Source organism: Onychostoma macrolepis, chromosome 21, assembly GCF_012432095.1.
Source record: "Onychostoma macrolepis isolate SWU-2019 chromosome 21, ASM1243209v1, whole genome shotgun sequence".
Lineage (NCBI taxonomy): Eukaryota > Metazoa > Chordata > Actinopteri > Cypriniformes > Cyprinidae > Onychostoma > Onychostoma macrolepis.
The window spans coordinates 17,480,442-17,492,580 of NC_081175.1; the positions used below are offsets into that span (position 1 = coordinate 17,480,442).

The 12,139-nt window shown below is 37.5% G+C and overlaps 1 protein-coding gene across 1 annotated transcript; it reads right to left on the minus strand.

Annotated features, from left to right (window-relative positions):
* Positions 1 to 3,636: 3,636 nt before the first annotated feature.
* LOC131528893 (granzyme K-like) lies at positions 3,637 to 11,613 on the minus strand. Its single transcript, XM_058758351.1, has 5 exons — positions 11,491 to 11,613; positions 11,240 to 11,384; positions 4,760 to 4,898; positions 4,412 to 4,666; positions 3,637 to 4,307 (listed from the first exon to the last, which is right to left on the minus strand). Exons 1-5 carry the CDS (start codon positions 11,552 to 11,554, stop codon positions 4,137 to 4,139), a joined length of 774 nt encoding a protein of 257 aa, XP_058614334.1. The 5' UTR covers positions 11,555 to 11,613; the 3' UTR covers positions 3,637 to 4,136.
* Between the last annotated feature and the right edge of the window lie 526 nt (positions 11,614 to 12,139).

The following is a 12,139-nucleotide window of genomic DNA, read 5'->3' on the forward strand; positions in this document are numbered from 1 at the left end:
CCCTCACAAAGATAGCTGTACAAATGCACACACACACACACACACACACACACACACACACACACAAAAGCTACAAAAAGGGTAAACCATTGTTTTGGGCAAAAAAAATAAAAATAATAATTAATACATTTTATAATACATTGAAAATGAAAAGAATTAAATAAGAATAATATATTTATCAAATTATAATATAAAGGGTAAGTACATATTCAAAACAACCAAAGGCTGCAGCATTGCTTGCATACTTTGCTCCATTGTAACCTGCAACCAAAGATGACAACCCAGAATGATACCAAATGGCTTACACAGAATAATTAGAGCCTTTAGCAAATCCATGTGTTTGTGCATATTCATTGAAACAAGAATCTGCAGAGGGCTGTTTATTCTGCTTCCCCCACACTCATCCTCAGGGCCAATATACTGGTTTATCCCCTCATACAGTGGCTAAATAAAGGTTTGGATTGGAGAGAGGCTTAGAGTTGACATGGCCCCTCACCTCACTTCAATAACTGAAGCTGCAGGAAGATTCCACTGAGCTGTCAATGTACCGGAACAGCTATATGTCACAAACCAAGTACAATGAAGCTCAGCTTTTCATCATAAAATTTCCCAGGCTTGAAATATGAAAGGTCTCAACAGGGTTTCATGGGCTCTTGATTGCCATCGGTGTAGACAATGCATCTACTGGTCACGCAGTTTGTGGTAGTAAATATTTAAGTAATGATGAATATTCATCTTTGGAAAACAGCTTTTCCCCATCATAAATAATGTATTACAGACATACATGCAAACCAGCATTTTAATAAGCATGTCAAAATATGCAAGCACTAGGTCTGCATCACTCCTATGCTGACCAGTTTAAAAATAAATAAAAATGAAATGTGATGCAAGATTTAAAGATTTCAAAACAACACTGAAAGGCAAATGAGGGTATCAGTAATTACTTTAGACACACTCAGCTTGGGTTATGTTTGGCGGGTTGTTCCTGAAGGAATTAAAAATGTAAAGAAATAGAAGGTGTCCCACCTCACATAAATAAACACCTAATCTCTCAGAGGAATCTTCTCTAAAACAAGTTAAAGTGCATGCTTGATAATTTAAGTTTTCTGTCCAGGAGGGGGTAGTACTGTTCTGTTATAACTACCAGTCAATTTCACTCAAGTTTTCTGGCATCTTCTCTCTCCTCTCGTCCTTCTGCGAAGAGCAGATTTGGAGAGGGTCTTGCATCATCTACTTTCGACGGAAGACCTTTGAATGTTATCCACTTTGAGCTCTAGCCTTGCAGAGAGCGTATTCAGCATAAGCACACAAAATATTCTGATTATATTGACTGGTAACTTGTGTGACAAGTTGTGTCTCCACTTACACTGATTAAAGTCCCTACAACACAACATCCACAGAGAAAATTTTTTAGGGATTCCCATGAGTCATGACTCAAGGAGTTTGCTGATACTGTGTCCTTTTACATTATCTTTAATGGCTATAAAGTGTTAAAGAAAAAAAACGGCAGCTCTGATTGCCAAAACTTAAATAAAAAATATAGAAATATAGAAACTTTTTAGGTTTTACGGATTTAACTTACATTTACAGTAAAAACACATATTAGCTAATAGTATACATATACCAACCTATCTGTTTTGTATGTTTAAAATACACTTAAAACCACCATACTCAGCCATGATAAATCGAAGTTTCACAAGTTGAATTAAATAGGCTACTATAAAGATGGTGCACAAGGTCATTCACACAAATACAAAACACCACCGTAACACACACATAGTGCTAAAATAATACAATAAATATTAATTTAACATGATATAACAAAATTCAAACTAACAGTTATTTAAATGAAACCGTCAAATGTGTGCTCCCTTACGAAAATCAACTTTGGTTTTATTATATGCCCTATAATATAAGTGTAGTAACCGTGTTTTTTTTTTTTTTTTTTGACTACCATTTGTATAACCGCAGTTTTACTACAAATACCATGGTTAAACTATGGTCAGTGGCAAAACCATGGTTATATTGTAGATACCATGGTTTAACTATTAACCATGTTTTTTGGTTTTATTTGTATTAATCGTTCTTTTTTTTTTTTACCAGAGCTGTCGCACATGGAATGCTGTGAATGTCAATTTACGGTTCTTCCTTTTCATTTCAGAATGACTTGATCTTTTTCACTTAAAAACTGTACAAGTATATTTTACAGAACATGAAATGTTATATTGTTATGATTATATATACCCCACTACTTAATAAACCCACCCTTAACCCATTTCTTTTAAGAGAACTACAGACCGGTTACCCTTCTTACTTTCATTGCTAAAAAACTTGAACGAGCTGTGTTAAACCAAGTCTCTGCCTTTCTCAAACAGAACAACCTCCTCGACAGCAACCAGTCTGGTTTCAGAGGTGGACATTCAATCGAGACTTGCTCTCAGTTGTTGAAGCGCTAAGACTTGCAAGAGCAGATTCCAAATCTTCAATACTTATCTTCCTGGATATGTCCGCTGCTTTTGACATGGTTAACCACCAGATCCTCCTGTCAACCCTATTGGTAAAGGGCATCTCAGGAATCGCACTCCAGTGGTTTGAGTCTTACCTCTCAGATAGGTCTTTCAAGGTATCTTGGAGAGTTGAGATATCTAAGTCGCAACATCTAACCACTGGGGTGCCTCAGGGCTCAGTTCTTGGACCACTTCTCTTCTCTGTCAACATGGCATCACTAGGTTCTGTCATTCAGAAACATGGCTTTTCATATCACTGCTACGCTGACGACACTCAACTCTACCTCTCATTCCGTCCTGATTATCCGACGATAGCTGCTCGCATCTCAGCTTGTCTAACAGACATTTCTTGCTGGATGAAAGACCATCACCTTCAACTCAACCTTGCCAAGACAGAACCGCTTGTGGTTCCAGCAAACTATTTTTTGCAATGCTCTATTGGCAGGTCTTCCAGCCAGTTCTATCAAACCTTTACAATCAATCCAGAACGCAGCAGCAATATTAATTTTTAATGAGCCAAAAAGAATGCAGTTCCCCCCTCTGTTTATCAGTTTGCACTGGCTACCAATAGCTGCTTGCATAAATTTCAAAGCATTAATGTTTGCCTACAAAACCACCACTGGCTCTGCACCCCTTTACCTAAATTCATTACTTCAGACTTATGTGCTCTCTAGAAGCTTACGTTCTGCAAGTGAACCTCACTTTATTGTGCCATCCCAAAGAGGCACAAAATCACTTTCACGGACTTTTAAATTAAATGTTCCCTCCTGGTGGAATGACCTGCCCACCTCAATCCTAGCAGCTGAGTCCTTAGTCATCTTCAAGAATCAGCTAAAAACATATCTCTTCCATCTTTATTTGACCCTCTAACTCTCTCTATTCTAATCCTATTCTTTAAAAAAAAAAAAAAAACGAACACTAGCTTTTCTAATCTTTTTGTATTCTATCTATTTGTTTTCTTTTCATTTATTATACAGTTAACAAAAGCAAAAAAAAAAAAAAGGCCTCTAACACTCGACTCTGTATGGGGGTTGTTTAATGTCCTCACCAGGAGGTTTCTGCTTGTTTTTGACACTTTGAATTATTTTGAGGAAGTGTCTGATTGTGTTTGCATACAAAGAATATTATAAAAGCCAGTGGGAGTTTACTTGATGTGCTTTGGTGTTAATGTATAATGTGTTCAATGTAATGGAAGACAAACTAAGAAAACATTACTAATTAAATAACCAATTCACTCATTAACTTGTGTTTTGTTTTGAAAGTTTCATCTATCAAATTAAGGATAAAATTGAGTTTCAGCTGGCAAACAAACCATAAAAAGAAATATAATTTGTTCACCAGTCAATGTAGGTCATCTTCTAGTCTTTGTTTAACCATAATATGAGTGTGTCCATCAAAAATAAAGCATAGTAGAAAAGTATTCTTCACTAAATTTGTATTAATGCAATATCGTATACATATTGCTCAATTTTAATACTTGTTAAAAAAGTGTGAAAAATAATCCAGTAGGCTATTACTTTGTGAATATACATTTAATCTTAATTCCAAAAGCATTTTTTTTTTGTTTTGTTTTTTTGTTACAGCAATCTGAACTAATCAACAGTCTACATGCTGGAAATATTTAGCTTCTTAAAAGGATGTGCTGTTGAATTGCTTTTTCAGTATGTTATTGATCCAGAGGATGTGTCTTTGGGAGAGAAAGGTGTACACAGTCGGTTTCTTGGGATTACCGCATACTTTTGACCCGGATACCACTCCAACTATGTTTTTCTTACATTCCAGAGGTCCACCGGCATCTCCCTGAAAAAAAAACCCCACAAGGTTCTTCTTCCTTTAGACAGGTAAAAGGATGATTTCAAAGAGCCTACAACCAGCCATAAATCAAAGACCACAATACGACATACCCAACAGGTGCCTGTCTTTTCTTGCTTGCCTCCTGCACACAGCATGTCTTCGGTGATCACAGGGTCTCTGTTGTAGTAGCGGTTGCACCGGTCCCTGTGCATGACTAACACCTCTAACATTTTCAGTTTATCAGAAGGTTTCTCACTGTTAGAATCAGCAGTTCCCCAACCTGTCACGACACAAGTTGTTCCAGGTGGAACACCTTTTTCCTTTTTAGGGATTTTTTTGGGTTTTGCTTTCACTTTTTTGTTTAGCTGCAGAACAAAAGGCAACACACAAAAGCATACTGTGAGAAGAGTCATACGCTCACCATGTCTTAACAACAACCACATTCAGTTCATCCTTACCTTAATGAGCATGATGTCATCTTGTTTAGTTCTTGCATTGAATGTCTTAGGGTACTCGTATCTGAGGATGCCAACACGCTGAGTGCCTTTACTCAGAGACAGAGATCCTATGAGAACTGTCACAGATCTAATGGGTTCTCTAAATAGAAAACTGAATTTAGTGTGCTTAGGTGCAGATACTTTCTAGTGAGTACTAGCTCACTAGAAACTGAGTGCTTAGCATTAAAAAATGGGGGAATGTGTCCCAGCCAAGTTAATATGCAAACAAACAAATACAACCCCAATTTCAGAGAAGTTGGGACATTTTGTAAATATGCAATAAAACCAAGAATCTGTGATTTGCTCATTCTTTTTAACACTTATTTAATTGACAGAAGTACAAAGAAAAGATTTCCAAAGTTTTCACTGACCACAGAACACTCCAAAAAAGTTGGGACAGAGGCACATTTAACACTGTCACATCAACTTTCCTTTTAATTACAATATTTAATTGTTTGGGAATTAATGATACTAATTGTTAAAGTTTTGCAAGTAAAATTTTTGTCGTCTCTCTTGAAACAAGGCTTCAGATGCTCAGCAGTCTGCGATTGTCGTTGTCCGATTCTCCTTTTTATGACTGGTCATACATTTTCAATAGTAGTCAGATCTGGACTGCTGTCTAGCACATTTACTCTGAGTCTACGCAGGGGTGTGTTTAGTGTTTTGGGGGCCCTCAGCAAGTGTTCCTGGAGGGGCCCCCCTCGGTGGATTTTGCGATCGATTTTGAGGTACAGTATCGTTTACATTTTATCGATACTGATACGATACTTATCAATACAGTTATCCATACTACTCTCTATAATTTGGTGCAAAAATAAATGATGTAAAAAGATAGAGAGAGAGAGAGCGAGAGAGAGAGAGAGAGATTTCCTCAGCATACCATAGCACAACATATTTGAACATCATGTGCATAGGAGCACAACAGAATGTATAATAGAGAATTCTGGTGTCTCTTGTTATTTTTATTACTGACACTCTATCCTCCAATTTGATACTGTTAAGTGCTTTGACACAATCTGTATTGTTAAAAATGCTATATAAATAAAAATGACTTGACTTGACTATTAAAGAAAATTAAAATATCCACTCTCTCAGGGAGCAGGCGTGATTTCTCCTAACAGAGAGTGTTATGTTTTAGAGGGACTTTTTTTTATCTCTGTTTTTATCTACATGATAAAAAAGGCTTCTTTTTAACATGTAGACTTGTTTATAGTGCTACTCCAATCAGGACCGCGGGGCCCCACGCAATTGCGTGGGTTGCGTGGTGCCTAAACACGCTACTGAGTCTACGAAACCACGCTGTTGTAGCACATGCAGAATGAGACCTGGCATTGTCTTGATCTAATAACCATGAAAGACATCATCTTGACGGCAGTATATTTCTCTGTACAACTCCAATATATGCGTCCATGTCAGTGGTACCTTCACACAAGTGAAGTCACCCATGCCGTTTGCACTGATGCACTCATATACCATGACAGATGTTTACTTTTGCATCTGTCACTGATGAAAGTCTGGATGGTACCTTTCGGTCTTTGGGACCGAAAACTCGAAATCCATTTTTCCCAGAAACATGTTGAAATGTGGACTCATCTGAGTACAGCACACATTTCCACTGTCTTCTTGACTATCTGAGATGAGCTCTGGCCCAGAGAACCCGGCGGCATCATTGCATAGAATTGATGTATAGCTTTCTCCTAGAGCAGGGGTGTCAAATCCAAACTCAGTAAGGGCCATGCCAAGGGTTATGAATAAAATCAGGGGCTGGACATATGTTTAGAGCATTGGTCTCAAACTCAATTCCTGGAGGGCCACAGCTCTGCACAGTTTAGCTCCAACCCTAATCAAACGCACCTGATCCAGCTAATCAAGGTCTTCAGGATTGCTAGAAACTTGCAAGCAGGTGTGATTTGGAGCTGGTTGGATCAAAACTGTGCAGAGCTGTGGCCCTCCAGGAATTGAGTTTGAGACCACTGGTTTAGAGGATTTTTTTCATTTATTGCTGAAATATAAGTATATTAGTAACTGTGTGTATATACACACACACACATATATATATATATATATATATATATACACCCACCTGCCACTTTATTAGGTACACCTGTTCAATTGCTTGGTAACACAAATTGCTAATCAGCCAATCACATGGCAGCAACTCAATGCATTTAGGCATCTAGATGTGGTGAAGACGACTTGCTGAAGTTCAAACCGAGCATCAGAATGGGGAAGAAAGGGGATTTAAGTGACTTTGAACGTGGAATGGTTGTTGGTGCCAGACGGGCTGGTCTGAGTATTTCAAAAACTGCTGATCTACTGGGATTTTCACGCACAGCCATCTCTAGGGTTTACAGAGAATGGTCCGAAAAAGATAAAATATCCAGTGAGCGGCAGTTGCGTGGACGAAAATGCCTTGTTGATGTCAGAGGTCAGAGGAGAATGGCCAGACTGGTTAGAGATGATAGAAAGGCAACAGTAACTCAATTAACCACTCGTTACAACCAAGGTATTCAGAATACCATCTCTGAACGCGCAACACGTCAAACCATGAAGCAGATGGGCTACAGCAGCAGAAGACCACACCGGGTGCTGCTTCTGTCAGCTAAGAACGGGAAACGGAGGCTACAATTCGCACAGGCTCACCAAAATTGGACAATAGAAGATTGGAAAAAAATTATGAGTTAAATACCATTGATTAAAAACCTGCTAGCAAATGCTTCATTCTACTGGTCATATTCAGCACGCGCAGCTCAAATGCAGAACATTAATAGGCCTAACTACTGTCATATAGCCTAACGTTATAATGAGAGCACTGCTGTAAAAAAATGTTGTGAATTCTTAGGGTTTTGCTGATGTTTAATGATAACTTTTAATCAAAACATAAAACATTATTTTTGTATCTGCGAGGCATCCATTACACATTTTCCCTGAGTGTTAACGTCAGTAATTATGACTGTTGAATATCTGACTTGACTCTTGGGTAATGTATTTTGCCCCCTGACCCCAAACATATAATTTGACTATCATATACACACACACACACACACACACACACACACACACACACACGTCTGTCTGTCTATCTATCTATCAAACTTTAAGCTTTTAAAACTACTTTAAACTTCAAACTATTTCAGACTGAAACCCATCAAACTTAAAACTTTTTACATTTTTCAAACTTTCTGGTCCGGCTTTCTCAAGCCAACTTAAAGTTTGTCTCGACAAACTTTTTTATCTAGTTTAATTTAGAATGTTTCCATAGCGACGCGTCATGCTTGTCCTGTGACACACCGCAGCCACAATAGTGACATCGCTTTAACTTAGTTTTTCCTTTTTTATTAAATATACTCACAAACTGTTCACAATATTATGAAATATCTGATATACCGATTCTCATATTTGTGTAAGTAAATGTATTTGGTAGTTTAAAACACGTTTATAATGACCGTGTTAGTTGGTCTATACCTCGTTTTATTCTTCTCTTTGAATCCATAAAGGAGCGCGTGTCAGAAGCATCGCGCCTGCCACAAATTAGCATCAAACCTGCCACAACACCTATCACTGTTTACACTTCGATTGATGCACAGCAAACAGACAGTGCAATTCTAAACTTATTTACCTATTTGTACTTCTCTTTTAATCCATAATGAAGCGCGCAGCACAGAAGTGTCGCGCCTGCCACAACATTTCTCCACGTCACGCGATGGCAAATAGGTAAATAAGACTTGATTTACTCTGTCTGTTTGCTTGTGGCATGTTGTGGCAGGTGCGATGCTTATTCGGTCCGCTCCATTAAAGGAAGGAATAAGTAAGGTGGCAAATAATTAGTGAAGAATTGTCTTTTTGCTTACTTGGATCAATCGAAGTGTAAACAGTGAGAGATGCTGTGGCAGGTTTGATGCTAAGTGGCAGGCGCGATGTTTCCGACATTGCGCGCTCCATTATGAATTTAAAGAGAGGAATAAAACAAGGTAAGCTGTGGCAGGTTTTGTGGCAGCTGCCTTTAGTGGTGGCAGGTTTTCAAAGATTTGACCCTTTGTCGCGCTGAATGCGAGCTGTGGGATTTACAACACGCAAATTCATCCTTTCCTCCCGAAAGACATAAGAGTAAACTTTATAGTTACCTGCACAATGTGTATATGATATCAATAAAACATGTTGCCAGATATTTGTAAGGATCGTTATTGCCGCTTTCATAGACATCGGTGTGTATTTTAACAAGCTATAAATGTATTTTCGCTAGTAGGCTACTTATGTGTATTTAAATGTCTGAAACCTAAAATAAGCATTATACGGTTATAACGACTTACTGTGCCCTCCCCTCCATCCTCTCCCTCCTGCTGAACCTGAGTGATTTCGAAAGCGAAAGTGAAAAACGCCGCGCACTAAAGCGATTGCACGCTTTCACGAGCATCAGCAACTACACACAATCACCGATTGCACACAAGTTACCACCCGAAAAAAACTGTAGACCTCTTACCACTGTAGACCCCCACACCCACCCCCGAACATCTCCAATAGCATCACCTGTGTCTCAATGTTGTAATTGTGACAGACTCATTGTAAACAGCTCACGGGCCACATTGAATTGATTACCAGAATTTGTTGGCGGGCCTGATTAAAAGTTGTGGCGGGCCTTGTAATTGATGTGTCCCAGAGTAACAGAGTTTCAAGTTGCATTTCTTGATGCAGCAGCAGACTGTGGTAAATGATAGTGGTTTTCTGAAGTACTCCTGAGCCCATGTGGCTATATTTAACACATGATGGTTTAGCATGAAGGTTTCTTATGCAATGCTGTCTGAGGGCTCAAAGGTCAAGCACATTCAGCTGAGGTTTCCTTGCTATAGGTGTACTGTGATTTCTCTTTTCACAATATTACGTGTGGTAGTTGGTGAAAGACCTCAATTCCTCAATTCTTTGTGATTTTGCATTGCAAAATGCCTCCGTCTCAACTTTTTTTGGAATGTGTTGCAGCCATCAAATTAAAAATTTGTATATATTTACAAAATACATTTATGTCGGTCAGTGAAAACTTTGGAAATCTTTTCTTTGTACTTTTGTCAATTAAATAAAAGTTAAAGAGACTGAACAAATCACAGATTTTACAGCATTTTTACAAAACGTCCCAACTTGTTGGTTGTAAATAAATATGAATCCAATAATAAATGTATCTTTAATTTAAAAAAATAAATAAATAAATCACACAGCTCTTTTAAGAGGAAAACGTAGGTGACTGACATCTCTGATTACATGCTCTTATTTATATATTTATATTCTCTCCTGAAAGATTATATTATGCTTCACATAGATTTTACAAGTAAATTAATAAATATAAACAGATCAATAAAGATTCATTACAAATGTAAATAAATAAATAAAAGATATAAGATTAAATAACAATTGTATTTTAATTTGGATAATTATTTTAGTGAAAGAATGCATATAAAATATAGAATAAATATTAATTACAAATTAAAAAAATAAAAAATAATATTAATGATTGATATTAATATTAAAATAATAATTGTATCTTTAATTTGGACCATTATTTTAGCAGGAATACAAAACATCAGCTCTTTCTAGGGGAAAAACTGTAAAATTACTAATGTTATACTAATACAAAACATATGAATGATCGGTAACACTTTATTTTGATGGTCCCTTTTGAACATTCTGTTGACACTAAGTAATGTTGCAACTACATGTCAACAAACTCTCATAAGAGTATTAGTAGACTCTCTGCTTCATATCTACTAGCACCTTATTGTGTTGGTCTCCCAACAGATATTCTACTGACTATAAGTAACTTTGCAAGAACGTGTCAACTCAATCTAACCCTAACCCTTGTGTTCTGCAAAGAGTGGTAAATAATAATTTTGCAGTAACTGTTATGCTGATGTTGCGGCTGGTCAAGCGTTTGTGCTCGTCTCTGTATGATATAATTGTACATATTAAAATACTGATATGGTCTATAACTCCTCACCGAACTTCCCTCTGCCCTGTATCTTTGTCTCTCATTGGCTGAAGGTCATCGTGATGTAGTTTTCAGTCAGAAATCATTGCACACAGCTTGATTGTGAATCGCCGACAGCTCCAGATATTTAGCATGCCAAATATTTCACAGGCGTCGGCGACGTGTCGGCGATTCTCTCAGATCGCGTCTTTGGTAATTCACACTGCACGATTGTCACTCGCGTGAACGAGCTCCGATTTGCCTCCGATATCGGGCATTTGTCGGCGATTTATGAAAACCTGTCGGCGAGTGAAAAATCGGGCTAAAATCGTGCAGTGTGAACTCGGCATTAGTAGACATGTAGTTGCAAAGTAACTTATAGTTAGTAAAATGTCTAAAGTGAACTATCAAAATAAAGTGTAACCGATTATATTATACTTCACAAATACTTCACAAGTTTATTAATATGCTGAAAGTAGTTGCCTTACTCTTTGCAATTTGCTGCAGTTAAAACCCACTGGTCTTTAACCAGGATTCCTCCACACACATGCTTCTGGTTCTTCTGAATGGAAACCATCCATGGTTGAATTTTTTTGACATCTTTGCCTCCAATAATGGAGACCTCAGAGCAAGCTGGAATAGAGATTTAAAAGGCGGTTACAGATTCAACAAAAACAAACTGATGAATATGTATTGTGAACTTTTTAATCAAACTCTGTGACAGAAAAATTACAATTACCTGCCACTTTGAAAAAGGTGAACGCCATGAAGTAATACACAATCAAATATCTGCAAACATCCATCTTGCTGCCTGTTTTCTCAGCCAAAGTCAGTGTGTTGCCTCAGACATCCAACAATGTCAAATACAAAAGCACTGAGGAAATAACTGCTTTTTAATGCACGCTTTGGTTACTTTGTGGTCAGAGCAACATCAAAAGGTGGGTATGTGTGGGAGTGTTTGCATGCAGTGTGATGCATCGGATTTTGCACATTTTAACAAGTTCACATTTAGTTCCATTTCTCTATTTGCAATAATTATCTTATAATCTACTGTCATAACCTTTTCTGTAAATGGTGTTCACATGAGAGCAGAACTGTAAAAATAAAAGTGCTTTAAAGCTGAGGGTGAGTGGTAAAAGCTCTACTGACTGTATCTGTGGCATTCTGTCAATTAATAACAATTTTACCCATAACTCAATTTACATTGACAGAAAGGCACTTACAAAATTCTATGGGACATTCAAAAGTCCCTAAAGACTTCCTTAGTAAGGGATTCTATTTTACAAACTATGGGACAAGCTTTTGTTTTCTGCAGTAATCGACACTATTGATGCTGCTGTAGATCGAACGTAAGAGTCCAACTATAGTACTATTTAGAGTAGACAGAG